Here is a 21,887-nt window from a genome sequence, read left to right as displayed (position 1 = left end):
CTACTCATAAAAAGAAGCTTTTACAGCCCCCTCCACACAGCTGTATAAAATCCAGATTATCCACTTTGAACTGGATTCTATGGCAGTGTGGACTCAGGGCCCTTCTATCCTGCCATATAAAATACAGGTTATCTGCTTTGAACTGGATTATATGGCAGTGCGGATTCAGGGCCCTTCTATCTTGCCATATAAAATTGAGACTCCCAGGATCTGATCCCAGGTTTTCTGCTTTGAAATGGATTATATGAGTCCACACTGCCAGGTAATCTGGGATAAACAGAAAACCTGGGATCTGATCCTGGGATATAGGGTCTGTCTGAAAGGGCCCTCAAATAATTCAAAGCAGATAATGTGGATTGTCTGCCTTGATATTCTGGATAATATGACTGTGTGGAAGGGCCCTAAGAGACTCCATGAACTGAGGCATGCCTCTACTTAATAATGATAAATTATATTATATATTACATAATGTAATACTAAAAATATATTATTCTGTGTTGTGAAGGCTTTCATGGCTGGAATCACTGGGTTTTCCGGGCTGTATGGCCATGTTCCAGAAGCATTCTCTCCTGACGTTTCTCCCACATCTATGGCAGGCATCCTCAGAGGTTGTGAGGTCTGTTGAAAACTAGGCAAGCGAGGTTTATATACCTGTGGAATGCCCACGGTGGGAGAAGGGACTCTTGTCTGTTTGAGACAAGTGTGAATTGTTGCAATTGGCTACCTTGATTAGCATTGAATGGCCTTTCAGCTTCAGAGCCTGGCTGTTTCCAGCTTGGGGGAATCCTTTGCATATATTTTTCTTCTTCCAATAAGAATGCTTGCTCTGCGTGTTCTCCGTTGTGCCACCTTCAATCTGGAATTGCCTAAACAGATGACTCAGACTGAGGTTAAGCATCTCCAAACCTCGCGAGATTGCGGCTTCGCGGAATTCGAGAACTCCCCACGCGTCTAAAAGGTCTTGCTTGTGCCGCTCTTCTCGCGAGATCTCTGGAAGTCCTGTGACGCCGCCTGAGCGGAGTCAAGGTGTCGCGAGAGGACTTGCTTCCTGGAGAAGTGCGGAAGCCACGTTGGTTTCAGTTTCCTCAGAGCGCCTCTGTCTCGCGGTTTGTAAGTCGTGCTTAAGCCAGAGGAGACTGAATTGAAGGGTAAGTAAGAGTTGAGGCCTACGAGCGTCTTGACCAGCATTTTACCTTGTTGGTGCTGTTATTTGCTGTTACTTTAACTCTTTTTTAGGGAGCAGTTTTTAAAACATATTCAATAGTTATAATGTCCCTCCACTTCCGCTCACTCCATTTGAGGAAGAGGGAAATCCATACAATCATAGAGTTGGACGAGACCTAGTGGGCCATCTACTGTAGTGGTTCCCAACCTGTGGGTCCCCAGACGTTTTGGCCTACAACTCCCATAAATCCCAGCCAGTTTACCAGCTGTTAGGATTTCTGGAAGTCGAAGGCCAAAACATCTGGAGACCCACTGGTTGAAAACCACTAATCTAGTCCAACCACCTGCCGTGCAGGAAAAGCACAATCAAAGCATCCCTGACAGATGGCCACCCAGCCTCTGTTCAAAAGCCTCCAAAGAAGGAGCTCCCACCACACTCTCAAGGCAGAGAGTTCCACTGGTTTTTTTTTTTACAGTATTTCTTTATTGTTCCAACTTTACAATATCTTGTTTACACTTAGTTTCCATTGGTGCTCATATTTACACACACTCCATTTCCATATAACATTGTTTTTATCTGCACCCTCTCTTTTTATACATCCTGCTCTTTTAAAAAGGAAAAAATAAAAATGAAGAGTAAAAAAGGGGACGGGAAAGATAGCTGACCTCTGGTCTATCCCAATCTAGATAAAGGTAAAGGTTTTCCCCTGACATTAAGTCTAGTCGTGTCTGACTCTGGAGGTTGGTGCTCATCTCAGTTTCTAAGCCAAAGAGCCAGCATTGTCTGTAGACATCTCCAAGGTCATGTGACCGGCATGACTGCATGGAGCGCGGTTACCTTCCCACCAGAGCGGTACCTATTGATCTCACATTTGCATGTTTTCAAACTGCTCGATTGGCAGAAGGTGGGGCTAACAGTGAGAGCTCACTGTACTCCCCAAATTCGAGCCACCAACCTTTCAATCAGCAAGTTCAGCTCAACGGTTTAACCCGCTGTGCAACTGGGGGTCTCCTAGTTACAAAGAATGCTAATATCATATGCTTCAACCTCTAGACCAGGCATGGGCAAACATGGGCCCTCCAGGTGTTTTGTACTTCAACTCCCACCATTCCTAACAGCCTCAGGCCCCTTCCTTTTCCCCCTCAGCAGCTCAAGTGGAAAAAGAAAGGGAACAGGAATAGAAAGGGAGGGAGTTGAAGTCCAAAAAACCTGGAGGGCCCAAGTTTGCCCATACCTGCTCTAGACCTCTCTATACTAACTCTTTTCTTATATTACAACATCAGCAAAAATAACCCCTTTAATTTATTCTTCAAAACTCAGAATTGGCAAGCCCTTCTCTTTTTCATTCAAAAAGTGAATAAAAGGTTTTGAGTCTTCAGTGTCCCTTCTTTTAGTATATGTGTTAATTTGTCCATTTCGGCAAGTCCATCATTTTTATCATCCATTCCTCTGTTGTTGGTATTGTTGTACTGTTCAAGTTCTGCATGTATAGTAGTCTGGCTGCTCTGGTCATATATTGCCATAGTCTATTATGGTTATTTTTATCAGTCAGACCAAGTTGAAAAGTCTCCGGTTTTAGCTAGATCAGGGGTCCTCAAAATTTTTAAGCCGAGGGCCGGTCCACAATCCTTCTGACTGTTGAGGGGCCGGATTATCATTTGAAAAAAAAATACAATCAAATTCCGATGCACACTGGATATGTCTTATTTGTAGTGCAAAAACAACAACAACAATGAAAGAACAATACAATATTTAAAAATAAAAAACAATTTTACCATCATACATTGATCAGGATTTCAATGGGAAGTGTGGTTCTGCTTCTGGCCAATGAGATAGTCAAGTTAATTAGGGTTGTTGTTGTTGTTGTTGTTGTTGTGTGCCCTCAAGCCATTTCAGACTTTGGGCAAGCCTAAGTCTAAAATTTATTTATTTATTTATTATTTACTGCATTTATTTACTACATTTGTATCACACCCTTCTCACCCCAAAGGGGACTCAGAGTGGCTTACAAATTATATGTACATACAATATATTATATTATTAGCATAGCACAAAATTAGCATTATATATTACTATATTGAACTATACCACTATACTATAATATTATTAGTAATATTATATGTAATATAGAATATATAATTAATATTATTATATGGTATTATTATTAGTGTTATATTGTATTACATTATAATATTATTATCAATATTATATGTATATACAATATATTATATTATAAAACTGAGGGCGGGGGCCAGGTATATGACCTCGGAGGGCCGCATCAGGCTCCCGGGCCTTAGTTTGGGGACTCCTGAGCTAGATGCTTCCCCCTAAAATTTTCTGGATCACAGTGTATATCCACTTTATCCACTTCTGCAGCCCCATGATACATTGTTGCACTATCCCTGGCCCAGCCCTTTTATAGTTGGCCACGTTCATCTTGTAATCCTGGCCACTGGTTTGTTGAACTTTTTACTGATGGGGCTACAGTGAGATGGGTTTTTAAAATATTTTATTTTTACTTTTAGTGTATTTTAACAAGGTAATTATGTTGCATTATATTGCTGAATGTGGCTTTTGCTTATTGTCCGTATGGTTTCTTTTTGGCAATTGATTGTTTGCCTTGCATGTTGGAAACCAGCCTGAATCCATTTGGAGAGATAGTGGTGTGTGCAAATAAAATTTATTATTATTATTATTATTATTATTTGAATCCAATATTTCTTGGCATGTTTACATGTTCACCACATATGATAGAAAGACCCCACTTGATGTTAATAATAATAACAACAACTTTATTTTTATATTCTGCCACTGTCTCACCAAAGGGACTTGGGGCTGCTTACAAGTGGGACCAAGCCCAATAAAACAGAGTTAACCTGATAAAAAGTCATTTAAAAATGTACAAAATTTAAAAAACTAATTAAACAGTTAAAACGATAAACTATAAAAACATCATTAAAATAAGTCAAAACCAATCTGATGCTAACATTTCCAGCAAATATTGGAGTCCTTTTTATATATCTTACAGAGCTTTTTAGGTGTCATATACCACTGGTACATCATTTTATAAAAATTCTCTTATCAAATTATAACATAATATGAATTGTAACCCTTTATTCCACATTTTCTCCCATTGTTCCAATATTATATTGTGCCCCACATTTTTGCCCACTTTATCAGGCATGCAGAGAGTTCCACTGTTGAACAGCTCTTAGAACCAGGAAGTTAATAGAATAGAATCTTAAGAGTTGGAAGAGACCTCGTGCGCCATTCAGTCCAACTCCCTGCCAAGAAGCAGGAGAATTGCATTCAAAGCAACCCTGACAGATGGCCATCCAGCCTCTGTTTAAAAGCCTCCAAAGGAGCCTCCAGCACACTCCAGGTCAGAGAATTCCACTGCTGAACAGCTCTCACAGTTAGGAAGTTCTTCCTAATGTTCAGGTGGAATCTCCTTTCCTGTAGTTTGAAGCCATTGTTCCTCATCCTGGTCTCCAGGGCAACAGAAAACAAGCTTGCTCCCTCCTCCCTATGATTTTTAAACTGAGGCTGGATGGCCATCTGCCAGGGGTGCTTTGATTGTGCTTTTCCTGCATGGCAGGGGGTTGGACTAGATCAGGCACATGTTCCCCCTCACATGAATGACCATCATGTCTCCTCTCAGCTTTTTCTTTTGCAGGCTAAACATGGCCAGCGCTTTAAGCCACTCATGTGATTAAGGCGGAATAGAGAGGTAGCATGACTTCCTTGGATCGCCTATTTAGCTGCCGGGTCACATTGTTGGCTCATGTTTAACTTGTAATCCTCTCTTACTATCCTTCCTTCCCTCTTTCCTTCTTCCCTCTCTCCCTTCCTTCCTTACTTCCTCTTTCTCTCTCCCTCCCTCCTTCCTTCACTTTTGTCTTTTCTTCCTTCACTCTTTCTTCCCTCCCTCCCTTCTCTTCCACCCTTCCTTCCTTCTTTTTCTTTCCTCCTTTCCTTCTGGTGGATCTTTAGCTGGGAGAAGAGACGGTTGAGAAGGAACATAAGAATCATGTTTCAAGATTTAAAAGGATGTCCCATTGAGGAGGAGGGAGGGGGAAAACTTACTTTCTGCTGCTCTAGAGATCAGGGCACAAGGGAGCAATGATTTCAAATGGCAAGGAAAAAGATTCGACTGGCCTGCTCACCTGCTTCGATCAAATTAGAAAGTTTGCCCATGCCTGATCTGGTCTAACCCCCTGCCTTGCAGGAAAAGCACAATCAAAGCATCCCCGACAGATGGCCATTTAGCCTCTGTTTAAAAGCCTCCAAAGGAGGAACATCCACTACTCTCTAGGGCAGAGAGTCCCACTGCTGAATCTCTCTTACAGCCAGGAAGTTCTTCCTAATCTCATTCCTGTCATTTGAACCCATTGTGATCTGAACTCTGTCTTCTGGAATAACATTGTGATATCATTGGAATAGTTAGTGATAATTGCTTTTAATGTGGTTGACTTTGATTTGAAGCAATTGTGTTAAGAATAGGTTCTGAGGCCCCTTCCAGACAGGCCTTATATCCCAGCTTCTGATCCCAGGTTGTCTGCTTTATAAACTGAATTATATTTATTTTATTTATTTATTTATTTATTTTTCAAACTTATATGCCGCCACTCCCCTAGGGCTCGGAGCGGCTTATAAGAACCGGCTAAAATCAACAATTTAAAAAACATTTTAAAAACATCATTTAAAAAAAAATCTTTAAAACATCCTAAAAGCACCTTTTAAAACATCAGCAACAGAACTCAAAAGCCTGCCGAAACAGGTGTGTCTTACATGCCCTGCGGAAGGCCAACAAGTCCCGCAAGGCACGAACTTCAGGTGGCAAGGTGTTCCACAGAGATGGCGCCACTACTGAAAAGGCTCTGCGTCTAGTTGCAGTTAGACGCAAGGTCTTAAAACTGGGGACTTCCAGCAGGTCTTGGTCCTCAGAACGGAGGGATCTCTGGGGTTTGTAAGGGGTGAGGCGGTCCCTCAGGTACATCGGCCCTGGACCATGTAAGGCCTTGAAGGTAAGCACCATCACTTTGAAAGTGATCCGGTGCTCAATTGGTAACCAGTGCAGCTGCCGTAAGATTGGTGTTATGTGGCATCTTATGGGGACTCCCGCAAGGAGCCGGGCAGCTGCATTTTGCACCAATTTGAGCTTCCGGATCACCGACACAGGAAGGCCAATGTAAAGGGCATTACAGTAATCCAGTCTCGAGATGACTGTAGCCTGGATCACTGTAGCCAGGTTGTCCCTAGATAGATAGGGGGCTAGCCGTCTAGCCTGCCGAAGATGAAAAAAGGCAGTTTTGGTAACGGCGGAGACCTGGGCCTGCATCGTCAGTGAAGGGTCCAAGAGGACTCCCAGACTCTTTACTAGTGAAGACGGGCGTAGCACTTCACCATCCAGGGTTGGCAACTGGATATCCCCACTGCCCGGTCGGCCCAGCCATAGGAACTCCGTCTTTGCTGGATTCACCCTCAAACTACTGGAACGCAATATGAGTCTGCACTGGCAGATAAGCTGAGATAAACAGAAAACCTGGGATCAAATCCTGGGATAAAGTGCCTGTCTGGAAGGGCTCCAAGAGACCTGTGAATTTTATAGTACCTCCTTCAGGGAAACAGATGCAGGTTGACTATCCCTTATCCAAAAATGCTTGGGACCAGAAGTGTTTTGGCTTCGGAAAACAAAGGTGTCACTCTCAGGCACCCATGTGGGTAATTTTAAAATTTTAGACTTAAAAAAATATTTTAAAAATTTCATTTAAACACTTTCCTACCATAATTGTGGGGCGAAAGACCAAGGAAAGTATAAGTTCATTATGGAGTTTTGTTAGTTAGTTAGGTCTATCCATAAGTCTAATGTACATCCAAGAATGAGGAAGTGGGAGTATTGTTATACATATTTTTATTTTTTTTAAAAACAGTTCCATTTCCATGCTTAGGAAAATCAAAAAGTTGTTGTTTTTTCTTTTTTTTTTATTCCATTGGTTTTTCTCGTTGATCTTCTTTCTTTATTGTACCATCTTTATCTTATCATCTCCTCTGGACCAATACTATTAGTATTTCTTCTAGTTAATTTGTCATTTTACATATACTTTACATTTTCTATTTTCCTTTACTTTTAATAATAACATTCCATTTATATTTCTTAGAGACAATTTCGTATATTAATGTGTTTCAAACTTTTTGTTGTGCACATTTGGTGGTCCTGTATCTTAAAAGTTCCTGGATGGCTCCTTCAGTATCCAGTTCTCTTTTTAACTTTTTTTTTTACAACTAAGGGAAATGCAGGTACCCTTAGAATCTTAAGCTACATCTAAAATGATGTATAGCATTTAGATAAGTGGTTCTCAACCTTTCCTCCAGGTGTTTTGGACTTCAGCTCCCACTATTCATAACATCCAGTAAACTGGCTGGGATTTCTGGGAGTTGAAGTCTGACGTTTGTCCATGGCCCACTCTAAAGAGTGCCTTGACTGTTAACTGGGATTTGGTTTCATCATATTAGGAAGTTTATGCCATAAACATAAGCAGTAGTCTTACATTGTGAAACCATTGGTCCATTGATCTCAAAACCGGATGTATTGAACCTTAACAGTGTAGATGCAGCCTAAGTTATCCTTTTTTCTGATCCACTTTGATGATTCCTGTTTGCCTGCTCCTTTATTTCACAGTCATGGCATCCTATACCTGTATCACCTGCCGTGTGGCTTTCAGGGATGCCTCGGCCCAGCGTGCGCACTACCAGATCGACTGGCACAGGTACAACCTGAAGCGGAGAATGGCTGAGATGCCTCCTGTCACAGCTGAGAACTTCCAGGAGCGGGTTTTGGCCCAGCGAGCATCTTTGGAAGAGCAGAGCAAGGCCACGGCGACTTACTGCACTGCTTGCAGCAAGAGATTTTCCAACTTCAACGCTTATGAGAACCACCTGAAATCCAAGAAACACTTGGAGCTGGAAAAGAAAGCCGTCCAAGCTGTCAGCAAGAAGGTGGAACTCATGAATGAGAAGAATTTGGAAAAGGGCCTGGCTCAAGAGAGTGTTGACAAAGATGCTGTGAACACGGCTATTCAGCAAGCCATCAGAGCTCAGCCGTCCTCATCGCCAAAGAAGGTCCCCTTGTTTGCCAATGCCATCCCCGAGTCTTCCATTGCTGTGGAAAGTTGCAGTTCAGTCCGAAGAAGAGAACGTGTGGAAAAAGCTCCCCGACTACAATGGTTTGAAGAGCAGGCTAAGAAATTGGCAGAAGAACTGTCTGAGGATGAAGAGGATGATGATGATATGGAGGAAGGTAACGGATCGGGGGCTATTTACTCTAGCAGCATGGGTCTAAGGTGTGCAGATAACTTCCAACCAGGAATGGGGAGAGCAGGCCATGCGCAACAATGGCCAAGATTGTATCATTGAAAGCTGTTTTGGTTGCCATGGCTAAGTTAGTTGGCTTAGCTGACTGGTTAAGGAATAACCTCCTACGTCAATATGTATTCGTAAGATCATACTGTACATAAATTACTGGTTAAACATTTATACGCCTCTTGCCTGTTGTAAAAACTCACAAACCTGCATATCAATAAAAATAAGACAGTATCTGTCTGTAGGCTTGCAGATATAATATTAGAGGCAAATGGAGAAGGAAATCAAAGTTCTTAATGATGTAAAAAGTCATACAATGACCTCATAAGCATGGCATAATGACAACTTTAAGGCTGTTGCAAACAGTTTACTTATCCTGATATTTTGAATTTACTAAAAGATGCCACCACCTGATAAATAAAAATATTAGAGTAAATTGCTTATGGTCACCATATTAAAAGGATCTTTTTTATTTGTGTGCTTATTGCCTATTTTAAAAAGAGTACCTCTTCTCGCGTACTGTCTTTATATAGCAAGGAGGAATGCTATTCTGAATGTATATTTATATCTACTGAACATTTATGTGTTGCTTTCATTCATAGATTAATTCACCAAGTAGCTTAAATATTTCTAATTATATTATTTATTTATTTACAACATTTTTACCCCGCCTTTCTCACCCAAGGGGACTCAAGGTGAGAACTGCCACTGAGTGCAGGTTTGGTCATTTCATATCGTAAACATCTCAGGTGATGAAATGGGAATGATGGACATACTGGACATTTTTGTGTGGTCACAGGCATAATCTAAAATTGTCCCCTAAGGCCAGCTGCTGTTTATCCATTGGTTCCAGTCAATGCTATATAGAGCAAGAGTTCTCAAACTCTGAGTCTTTTGGGAGTTGAAGACCTAACTCACCAAAAGACAACAGACCACAGTCTTAAAGAACCATAATGAATGTAGCATCCTCTTCTCCTCCACTTGGGGATTTTGTGAGGCAAGAGTGACAAATGTCAGGGCATGTTAAAGAAGTGAAAAGCTGTTTAGTGTCCATATCAGTTATCTGAACCAGTGTGTTTTTTCAGGTGCTTCATTTCAAATGCTAAAAGAGCTCATCTCACTTTGGGGCCTGAGCAAGCATATGATAACCTATGTAAAAGATCACTGCTAGCATGTTGGTTGTATAAGGTTTTTAGTGTGCTTTTCTTTCTTAACATGAAACTACTCATTTTTGATGTTTGTTTTTATTTTGTTGAAAAGGCTGGGAAGATGTAGACTCAGATGAAGAATTAGAGTGTGAAGAAGAGACCAAAAGAATCCCAGATGAAGCAGGAGCATCTGGGCTGAATCACCTCACTTCTGATGCAATCCCAGTAACTGATTGTTTATTCTGTTCCCACCATTCAAGTACTTTCATGAAAAATGTGGGTCACATGACAAAAGTCCACAGTTTTTTTATCCCAGATATAGAATACCTTGTTGATCTCAGAGGGCTGATAAAGTATTTAGGTATGTTTGAACTCTTCCTCACTCTTAACTAGATATACAACTATGTTGTTGATTTTCAGAAACCGTAACTTCAATACTATGTTTTATTATATGTTAATAATAATAATAATCTTTATTTATATTCTGCCCTATTTCTCCGGAGGGACTCAGGGCGGGATCCAAACATAAAAGATAAACATTCAAAGCGTTGGGGTGAACAATTTGTCCCCCATATGTGCAGCTGCCATAATCCCTAGTCATTAATGAGAGGTGATGGACAATGTCTCTGACAATATCTAGTTTAGGTATCCAGCAATGCCCGGGTTAATTCTTTTATAAGGATGAACATTAGAAGGCGTGATTGTTTGGTTTTAGATTTTATGAATGTACCGATCAGAAAATGTATAATTATGTGGATAAACTACAACTCCCATCATCATCTGTCATTGCCCTCAAACTCCAGAGAGTAGAGGGGTCAGAGAATATCTGGCAGTGTTGCCAGATGGAGAGCAATTGCACCATCTCCTGAGGCCTCCAAAGATTTTCATGGGATCTTGAGATCACCGGAGACATCTGCCCTAGTTCATCTAGACATCTGCCCTAGTTAAAAAGAAAAACAGATGATCCAATGAATGATTTACCCCCTGGATGTGGGAATGTCCCATTTTATGTCCGATACTGCTTGTGAACTAGTGTCGCTGGAGAGTTTAGGAAATGGTGGTTACTTCTTTAGCATATCTGTGGAGCACAGCTCTGTTATGTATCATTACTATTACCTTCTATGACAACAGGAAGGTCTCTGACGTAGGAACTTCTCAATCAAGGGCATTGTGTGAATTCAAGGGCACTATCTGAATTATTCCCTTGCCCTTATAGCTTAGCCATGCCCATTTTAGAAATTTTAGTCTGTATTTGTTGAACTGATGAAGCTCCATATGCAATCTATTTTATTCTGTTAATATTTTATCTGTTTTATCTTGGTTGTTGTATTTTATGATTCTCCTTTTAATGTGTTTTTATTGTTTTTGCTTTTATGTCTTGTGGACATGTCCTATTTGTAAGCCACCCTGAGTCCCTTTGAGGAGGTGGTGGCGGGGTATAAGAATAGTTCTTATTATTCCTGCTCACCATTCCTCTGTGAAAAATCTACATCAAAGAATGTGGGGGAATAGCTTGCTGATCCAGGCAGAAGGCTTTGAAAGCTTAGATATCAATATATTATCTGTATACAAACCACAGACCACCTATTACAATGCAGTCCGAGCCCTGCCATATGCACAATGGAGGACCTTCTTATAGCAACTCCAGAGGCACTCCAAGTGGTCAGCTACTGGTCAAAGGACATTTAGTATAATGCCAAGTTTTTTTTAACTTTGTGTTTCTAAATACATCACAAATGTACCCCTCGGTTTGCTTCTGACATGATAAAAAAAATCTGTATATCCCATTCACTTCATTGTTACCTCAACACCAAGAACAGCACAAGGCAACAGCATGTAGTTTCAAGTACTGTTTTGTTTGTAACAGATTACTTCCAAGCTCGGATGGAGATCAGGGATTTGCTTAGAAACATTGCTTGTGGAACAAAATGTGTGCCATAAAGCGCCATAAAACAAAACATTTTAAGCAGTACAATATCCTTTCCCCTTTCAATGTATAGGAGAGAAGGTTGGTGTTGGGAAGGTCTGCCTATGGTGCAACGAGAAGGGGAAGTCCTTTTACACAAAAGAAGCTGTGCAAGCACATATGAATGACAAAAGTCACTGCAAACTCTTCACAGACGGAGATGCTGCACTGGAATTTGCAGACTTCTATGATTTCAGGTAGGAAATCACAGCTGCCGACCAGTTAGTCTCAGTGTAATCCCAGTGTTTTTTGCAAACATGGGGGCCAGTAGTGGAGGGCGGGGAAGAGAAAAGCGGAAGAAAGGAAATAATTTTAAAATCTTTAAGTTCCTTTTTTTCTGCGGTACATAACACATTTGTAGCCACTGTGGAATGCTTAGGGGAGGAAAGAAGGCAGTTATAAAAATAGACTTCGATAACTGTGACCTTTGAGAATAGTGATAGCATGCTTACTTTTGTTACCAGTTAGCCGGAGTGCCTCGCACTGTTATATAACCAACTTGGTATAGTGTGGTATAGTGGTTTGAGAATTAGACTAGGAGTCTGAGAGATCGGAGTTCAAATCTCCACTCAATCATGAAAATCTACAAGGTGACATTGGGCAGATCAGGTTCTTTAATGCTTAGAGCTGTGACTCAACTTGTGGGTCCCCAGATGTTTAGGCCTCCCAACTCCAGAAATCATAACAGCTGGTAAACTGGGTGGGATTTCTGAGAGTTGTAGGCCAAAACACCTGGGAACCCAATGTATTGGAAATAGTTGCATCCAGTCTCTGGGCACATATCCCTTTGGAAATAAATGGCAATCATAACCTTATTGAAAAGGAAAGTGATGTCATATCCATTTGGCAAATGTGAATCTCCATGAACATGTGGAGACCACCTTTTAAAAACCACTAGTCAAGAAAAGCACAACCTTGTTAGAAGTCAACCCTTTGAACAAGTGATATTAAAAGCATTCATTTAATGGCACACAGGTAACTAAGCTGTAAAACTGAAGAACCATGTCTTTGAACTGCCAAGGACAAAGAAATGCCACTACAAAAATATATTTTGTTAGCAGAGAATGGTTGTTTCTTTGAAGTTGAAATTGCAGTTGCCCAAAAGACACTCCTTTGACACCTCTTAGTGTAAAATATGCACTCTGAGATTAAAAAAAACAAAGTTTTCATTGAAAAATAATGTATTTGTTTACTTACAAACATATTGTATTCACCATACAGACACATTTCTTATTAAAAGCTCAGTTATAGATAGGATTTAGTTCTCTGTGTTGAGTACACTTGTATCACTGAAGTCTGTAAATCATATTTCTCTCCTGAAGTCCTAACAGCAACATGCCTCCATCTCCACTGTGGTGTAAAGCAGACACGCATCTGTCTCCACGGAGGTGTAAAGAAGACAGAATACAAAATGGAGTCTTAACATGCTCAGTACAATCACATATCTATAACCCCCTCCCACACAAAAGAGATACAGTTAAACTGGAAAATCAACATACACATAGAATACAGGTTAGCAAATACATTAACAAATAAATAGTGAATGGCTTGAGAGGTAGCTATTTCCAACACAAAGATTTAGAACCACTGGCTTAGAGGATGGCAGTAGAAAACCACCTCTGAACATGTTTTACCAAGAAAATCCTAGGTTAGGATCACCTAGATTAGCGTTGCCTTAAAGGAGTTAGGCAATAGTAACAAGATCTCTGCCTTTCTATAAATACTTATGGTTGTTTTCTTCTGTTTGAGAAACAGCTGCTTGCTGTATTGTATATAATGCAGCATATAAATCACATGACACAACCCTTCTGGGTTTGTACCATTCTAGATTAAAGTAGAGAAACTTCACATTGGACCGGGGAGGCAAACGTTAAGTCTTAGCATGTAGATAATTATAGCAGTGAGGTGAGATCTAAACTGGAACTTTTTGCTGCAGTATAAATACATATTTTAAATGAGGGCAATGTTCAGAAATGCAAGGCCTTTAGCTGTGGTGTTACATTCATACAGGGCTGGACAGCAGAGACAGGATTCAGTTCTTACACCTGTAGCAGGCCATACCATCCTATATTCTGTTAAAGGGTACAACGAGAAGTCACTTTTGGTTGTGATTTCTGTGTTTTGGGGTGTTCTGCAGGTGGGTGGTTTGAGGGAACCCTTTACCCTTGTGAGATTGCATGATTATATTTGAGTTTATTGGGGTATTTATAACCCCCCCCCCTTCCTGAGCATACAAGGGCTTTGGAAATGGGGAGTTCAGGTGCTGCAAATAAAAGAGTTAGAGGATGTATGTGGTCAACAGGTTGCATTTAGCCCACCACTGTCCTAATTGTTGTAGCAGTTTGTAAAATTTACAGTGATCATCTTGTAAAAAGTGTGGGACCATTGTTAAGGAAAAGCGTCACATGTCCATTTATGTAGCATAAGATCTTTCTTCTGCTGGTTTCTAGAAGCTCGTACCCTGACTATAAGGAAGATGACGATGTGGAGATGTCTGATGAAGTGCCGTCAGACAAGAACTTGGAGTATAATGAGGAAACAATGCAATTGATTTTACCTTCTGGTAAGTATGGCGTTTTTAAAAAATATGAGGAACATCCTTCTAGACTTCCAGGGTTAGGAAGGCTATTCACTTTGGTGTGGTAGAAATATGACAGAATCCATATCCCTGGTTCATTACTGTGAAAATTCCTTAAAATATTGACAACGACAATGGAAGAATAACAATATTTCTGTGTGGATATGATTTGATCCAAGAAAGATCAACTGCTGGCAAACTGATTGCATAACACATGTGCTAGATCCAGAGACAGTGGTCTAAACCAGTGTTGCTTGTAGGCCCTGAGCCAGAGCCACAGATAAAGCTATTGGTTACCGTGGAGCTTGTACCTATGTCATAAAGGAAGCACAATTCTGTAGCCACCTTCCAGCAAAATAGGTGATACACTGAAAGATCTAGACCAGTGGCACAGATGGGGAGGGGTGGCACAGCTGGCGACACAAAATTAGTGGGGGCGGCCCTGGCCCTGGCCCTGCCTAAGAGGCGGGCTCCGGGAGCACAAGAGGAGGAAGAGAAGGCTCTGCTGTGTGTGCTTATTATGAAAATATATTGCACACCCCAGTTTTGCCATGGTCATTTAGCCATCCATGGTCATTTAGATAGGCAGATGGGTGAATTGGCAGGGGAAAGCCCTTTCCCCATTGGCCTCTTTCTCTGCCTGTTTCTCTGTTCTCTCTCTGTTCACAGTCCAGTTAACAGCATACCCCTTTTGTTATTCCTATTTTCCACTTTGTCTTTTAAAATAAACAAACATGGGTGATGGTTCACTGATGGGAATGGATGATGATGGTGGGATTGGGGAAATAACATTTGTACAATAGAGCCTCGGTTATCCGAGATAAAGGGGGCGGGCCCCATCTCGGATAACCGAACGGCTTGGATAAGGCGAGGACTCGCCGAGGAACGTCTCCCCGGATCTCCCTCGGCCAGGCCCTTGCCAGAGGAGGGGGTTTCCTCCAGCAGTGACCTGGCCGAGGAAAACCCGTGGCATGCTCCTCATTTCTCAGAGGAACGACTGTCCCTCCAAGGGGCGAGGAGCGTGCCGCGGGTTTTCCTCAACCAGGCCATTCCTGGAGGAAACTCTTTCCACCGGCAAGGGCCTGGCCAAGGGAGATCCAAGGAGACGTCCCTCGGCGAGCCCTCGCCCCTTGGGAGGCAGCCCATGAGCGCTGCTGCCTAGCAGCACCCGTGGGCTGCATCCCAAGGGCTTGTCCCAGGGAGGCAGCACATGAGCGCTGCTGCAGCAGCAATTGCGGGCGCTTCCGGGGCACTTCCTCCTCCCTCTCGAACTCTCTTCGCTTGAGAGAAGGAGAGGGAGGGGCCCCCCTGGCGGCGCCTCAGATAAAGCGGATCTCGGTTAACTGGAACTCGGTTAACCAGGGCTGTACTGAATTTTGACTGTTGAATTTCATAGGTTGTGTATTACTTTCACATACATAGTTAGACCTAATAATAATAATAGTACAGTAATAATAATACTAATAGATGGGGGAGTTGGCCGGGAAAATCCCTTTTCCCTCCATCAGCCTCTTTGCCTGTCTCTCTTCTCTCATGCTGTCTCCTATTTGTTAGAGTGGCATTTCTCATGGACATGCTTCTTTTTATTCAAAGTTTTGGCATGATGGCACGTTTTTGAGTTCTTGGCTTTTTTCTTCTTCTATGAGCATGGAGAGAAAGGTGTTCAGAGAGAGAGAGAGTTAGATAGCCCATACTTTCCTATATAGAAATGTTGTTCTTTTAGTGACACTGCGCCTAAATTTGCTGAATCTCATTCTTTCTACTGTTATGCTCAAGAAGCTTCTGATCTGCTAAACTGCTAAAAGGTAAATGCTTTACCTTTTAAAATGCTTTTTGAAATTACTCAATAATATGCACTTTGTTTTTCTTTCTATCTCTGAAACAAAGGTGTCAGTATTGGTCACCGTTCCTTGATGAGATACTACAAGCAACGATTTGGTTCCTCAAGAGCTGTTGCAGTCTCAAAAAATAAACACGCTATAGGAAGAGTGTTGAAGCAGTATCGAGCCCTTGGCTGGAGAAGCAGCATTGGTAAACAAACCACATGAATATGTGGGGGGTTTTTTTTATCATGTCAAAAGCAAATTGAGAACATATTGCAAGTCACTTCTGGTGTGAGAGAATTGGCCGCCTTCTAAGATGTTGCCCAGGGGATGTTAACATCCTTCAGGGGGCTGCGCTCGTGTCCCCGCATAGGAAGCTAGAACTGACAGACGGGAGCTCACCCTGTCTTGTGGATTCAAACCGCCAACGTTTCAGTCAGCAGTTCAGTTGGCGCAACCGTTTAGCCCATTGTGCCACCGTGGGAACAAAGCTAGCGTGTCTAGAGAGGGGTCTTGCATGAGCTGTTTTCATCAGTTTACTCAAAATTGGCAAATTCAGCACAAACTGGTCCTGGCACTATTGCCTTTAAAACACACACACACAAACCAAACTGTTGTCTCATGATTTCATTTTCTCGGTGTCCAGTGCTGCCAGATCTGAAAGGTAATTGACCAAGTGTCTCCTTTTACCACCTGAATAAATGTTAAATGTTGGTTCTTTTCTCTGTTCCTTTAGGATCAGTACTGGCCTGTGAGCGTGACATGCAGTATGTCCAGAGGATGAAAGCAAAATGGATGCTGAAGACCGGCATGCAGAATAATACCACCAAGCAAATGCATTTCCGCACGCAAGTCCGGTTCTGAGAGAACCAGTGGGAATGCTTTGAAGTTTGAATTTGGCTTTTTCTGTTGACAAGAGAATGGAGAATCCAGTAATTGAGAACTCTGATATTGAAGGGGGCGGGGGGTCATGCCTTTCTAGTGACTGTGAATATGCTGCTATCCCAAAATCTTTTCCAGGGGGATCATCTAAACACTGATTGTCACACTTCAAACTAATAAAAAGTCTTGACATCAAAAACTATATATTGCTTGGGTTGTTGTGGTGCAGACTCCCAAGTATGAACCTGAGTAGCATATAATTTATTGCGTAAGGCAGGGATAGAAATTGTGTTTTCCAGGAATTTTTGGACCGCAGCTTGGCTAGCATAGTCAATGGTGAGGTATGTTGAAGTTGCAGTCGAGCCATATCTGGAGGGCTGCCCTAGTCCTACTCTTAGATGTTTAGCATTTGCACGGAGTTGCAAACACTTTCAGATCCTTCAAATACACTAAATCTTTCTGCAACTTTATTGGGTTTATAGGTGGGGTGTTGCTTCTGCAGAGGTAGGAATTTGCCTATAAATTTACCTAGATTTTTGAACCATGTTAGTGAACAGCATGCTAAATGGCACTCTTTAACAGATTAATGGACAAATAAGCTATGCTATATATTCCTTAGTGGAATTAGGCTGCATAAATAGGAGGATAGTGGAAGCGGATGCCTCAAACTCCTAAGACCAGGGGTTTTTTTTCTGTCAAGAGCAATTTGAGAAACTGCAAGTCACTTCAGGTGTGAGAGAATTGGCCATCTGCAAGGATGCTGCCCAGGGGACAGCCACATGTTTTGAATTTTTACTATCCTTGGGGGAAGCTTCTCTTATTTACCCCCATAGGGAGCTGGAGCTGACAGAGCTCAATCCGCTCTCCTTGGATTTGAACCCCTGACTTGTTGGTCAGTAGTCCTGCTGGCACAAGAGTTTAACCTATTTCGCCACCGGGGGCTCCTAAACAGAGGGCCTAGGGCTATCCAACCAGAACAACAGGACCCTAATAAGCAAAAAAGCCTTGTCCTATTAGATAAATGTCATACCATGCTTCAGTTTCAATGTGAAAACTTCTATGGCCAGAGTTATTCTCATGATCAATCCCACACACTTTCAGGTACTGTGGAACTAATGCAGTTTGACACCAATTTAGCAGCTGTAGAATCCTGAGATTCATTGTTCGGTTAATTATCAGCACTATGTGGCAGAGAAGGCTACAGATCTTGCAAAACTACAGCAAACATTATTCCATAGCTATTTAAGTGTCAAACTGCCTCTTTTCTACAGTTTAGATGCAACCAGAGATGTTTGGCAACTAGAAGAACATCTTTTGTCCTGTTCAGACAATGTTGCTTTGCTTTGTATGAGCCCTGAGTGCCCAAAGGCCCAAATCATTGTAAATAACACTTTGTAACAAAATTTGAAACAATTTCTGTTCCTGGTTTGAAAGTGCCACATTTCCTGTTTAATTGTGCAGTCCTTACTTTGCAAGTAGTTGTTCTACTTCAGAAACTTAGTTTTTGTGGCTACCACAAAGTAGGGCCCTATCTACACTGGCATATAAAATCCAGATTATCTCCTTCGAACTGGATTATATGGCAGCGTTGACTAATACAACGCAGTTCAAACGCAGATAATATGGATGTTATATGTCGGTGTAGATGGAGCCTAAGTCGAATTAGAAATCTCGCAAGCATCATGAGGCCCTGTTCTGCACTGATCTGGATCTCCACATTTTTAAAGATGTCAGACATAAAACAAATAACTAACAAAAGCAAAAACCAGGTACTTTAATATCCAAAAGTTTTTCTAAATCTGTTTTCTAGCTTTGTTAGTGCAGTATTTTTGTAAAGGAAGCATTATAATATCAGAACCCTGGAAAAGGAGTTAATGCAAGGCATGTTTAAAGCACAAGCCACTAGATGGCACAGTGATGCATCTGAATTCTAGCATCCTTATAAGCTGATGCATGGCTTGCTTCCACGTGGAGATACTAGAGACTGTTTCCATGATAAATATTGATTTAGGTTGCTCTGTGGAGTCGTCAGCACATTTGCAAGGGCATGGGATTCCGTAGTCTTGCTTACTATTCTGCATCAGACTTGGATTATAATATGTTTGTAGTGAGTCATCAGGACCATACTGTTGTAAAACTACTTAGCCCTTTAGAAAACAAAGGCACCTTGTGAGTCTCCCATTGTTCAAAAGCTCACTTCTCAATTTTCACCAGTCTTGGGTGTAGTTATTTGGGGCTTTCCCCAACAAAGTGACATACCTGATAACCTTGGGCTTTTTTTCGTGATATGGCCATGGAGATAACAATGTAAACTGTATGATCTAATCCAGGAATAATTTCTAGGCTGTAGCAAGTGGACATTTTAGTATACTGTGATCTTTAACTGTTTGTATTGAATGGCACTCATTTCAGTATTTTGTTAATTTATGTTCATTCAATAAAATACTATGGGATTGTTCTTAATATTTAATTACAAGTAAACATATGAAATGCTTTCTGTTGAAAACACTGGGGGAAGAAAGAATAAGCTTTCTACTTTAATACCTTAAATTGGGAGTGTCAAATTCCTTAAAGATTCCCCATCTCATCTGCAAGCTACATCTTCTCTTGTCTTCAGTCCTTGAGACCTTTCTTAATTTGAATTCATCCCTATCTCACCCTTGCGAGCCCAACACACATGTCAGCAAAGGTTCTTTAACTTTGATTTAACCATGTTATATTTGAGTTGAGCCAGAATCTTAATCATTCAGAACTTCGACTTTTTCGTGTGTGTCAGGAGTGGCTTGAAAAACTTTGAAGAAATTTGAGAATCTTTGTAGTGCAAATAGGGGAAAGACATACATGATTATAGCAATTTAGAAGACCATTCTTTCTCTAGCATTGATAATAGGCCTTGGAAAGGAACTGGATACTACTTTACCCATAGTGTGGGTTTAAAATTTGATCCTCGTGGCTGTAAATATAGAGATATAAAACAGGAATGGCCTCTACGCTGTTTCACTTGCTCCTAATCAAGACCATTATATAGCCTTCTGTCCGTTTACAATTAGATGAAGCTTCCAGAAAGAAAATGGAAGGGGCCAGTAATAGCAGGAAGGGATTCTCCCACATTGCCAGCCAGCTGATACAAGCCTATATTTACCAACCCAATTTATGTTATTGTATCTACAAATTGTTTGATTTGTGGCAAACCTATTATAAGGTTTTCTGAGGCTAAGTGGTATGACATAGTGGGTTTTCATGGCTGAACATGATTTCAAACCCTGTTGTCCATAGTTATTCTGCAACACTCAAACCATATCTGGAATGCCCCCTTTTTCCTATTTTGCTTGTGGCCTGAGCAGTGTTGAGTGATGCTGACACATAATAGATTTCTGAGCGTGGATTAAAAATCAAGCAGAACTGCTCTATGTCTTATGTAGGTGGTGGTGGGATTGGGGAAATAATATTTGTATTTTGATTGTTGAATTTCTTAGATTGTACATTATTTTCACATAACACAATATTTATACATAATAAGAATAAGAATAATCCAGACTGACAAAGTTCTGAAACACAACACACCAGACATCACAGTTATGGAAAGAAAAAGGTTTGGATCATTGATCTTGCCATCCCAGGTGACAGTCACATTGACTAAAAACAACAGGAAAAACTTAGGTGCTATCAGGACCTCAAGACTGAACTTCAAAGACTCTGGCAGAAACCAGTGCAGGTGGTCCTGGTGGTAATGGGGACATTGGGTGCCATGCCAAAAGATCTCAGCCGGCATTTGGAAACAATAGACATTGACAAAATTACGATCTGCCAGCTACAAAAGGCCACCCTACTGGGATCTGCGCGCATCATCCGAAAATATATCACACAGTCCTAGACACTTGGGAAGTGTTCGACTTGTGATTTTGTGAAACGAAATCCAGCATATCTATCTTGTTTGCTGTGTTATATAATAATAATATTCATCATAATAATCATCTCATCAACTTGGGAAGTGTCCAACGTGTGACCCAATACAACAGCCAGCAGAGTGTCTGCTGTGGACTCATCTATCTATCAACAACAATAGATAGATAGATAGACAGATGGGTTAGGGGAAGCTACTGCAGAGGTAGGACTTTGCTTAGAAATTTACCAAGATTTTTGAATTATAGGATTTCCAACTCAGCCAGAAGAATGCAGTACTAAATTTCTTGAACAGCATGCTAAATGGAATTCTTTAACAGATTAATGGACAAATGATCTATCTTCTAGGTTCCTTAGTGGAATATAGGCTGCATAAATAAGAGGATAGTGTCTAGATCAATTCTTTTCAACCTTTTGAGTCCCCAGATGTTTTGGCCTTCAACTCCCAGAAAGTCGGGATTTCTGGGAGTTGTAGGCCAAAACACCTGCGGACCCACAGGTTGAGAACCACTGGTCTAGATCAAGGAAAGAAATACCGCTCTTCTGCATTGGTCAGACCTCTCCTGAAACACTGTATCCAGCTCTGGGCACTACTATTCAAGAAGGATACTGACAAATTGGAATGTGTCCAGAGAAGGGAGAGCAAAATGGTGAAAGTTCTAGAAGCCAATCTGTAGAAGCAGAGATGTAGGGATCTGGGTCGGTTTAGCTTGAAGAATAGAAGATAAAAGAGGAAATGATAGCCATGTTTAAATATTAGAAATGATGTTACATTGAGGGAGCAAGCTCAAATTACCAGAAAGGAGATTCCACCGAAACATTAGGAAAAACTTACTGATGGTAAGAGCTGTTTGACAGTGTAATATACTGCCTCGGACCATGGTGGAGTCTCCTTTTTGGAAGTTTTCAAGTAAAGGCTGAGTGGCCTTCTGTCAGGAGTACTTTGATTGTATTTTCCTGCATGGTAGGGATTGGACTGGATGGCCCTTATGGTCTCTTCCAACTCTACGGTTCTCTGATGTCTACTGATTCCTGAGCTTCAAAGGTAGAGCTTTCAGTG

The 21,887-nt window shown here is 41.3% G+C and overlaps 1 protein-coding gene across 1 annotated transcript; it reads left to right on the top strand.

Annotated features, from left to right (window-relative positions):
• Positions 1–992: 992 nt before the first annotated feature.
• On the top strand, positions 993–19,394 carry znf622 (zinc finger protein 622). The gene is made up of 7 exons (XM_003219804.4): positions 993–1,148; positions 7,848–8,465; positions 9,788–10,036; positions 11,676–11,838; positions 14,092–14,204; positions 16,107–16,250; positions 16,779–19,394. The coding sequence occupies exons 2-7, from the start codon at positions 7,850–7,852 to the stop codon at positions 16,904–16,906; spliced, it is 1,413 nt and encodes a 470-aa protein (XP_003219852.2). The 5' UTR covers positions 993–1,148; positions 7,848–7,849; the 3' UTR covers positions 16,907–19,394.
• Positions 19,395–21,887: the final 2,493 nt, after the last annotated feature.

The sequence above is a fragment of the Anolis carolinensis genome, chromosome 4, assembly GCF_035594765.1.
Source record: "Anolis carolinensis isolate JA03-04 chromosome 4, rAnoCar3.1.pri, whole genome shotgun sequence".
NCBI lineage: Eukaryota > Metazoa > Chordata > Lepidosauria > Squamata > Dactyloidae > Anolis > Anolis carolinensis.
The sequence above is the reverse complement of the archived record's forward strand: the minus strand, read 5'-3'. Positions and strand labels throughout refer to the sequence as shown.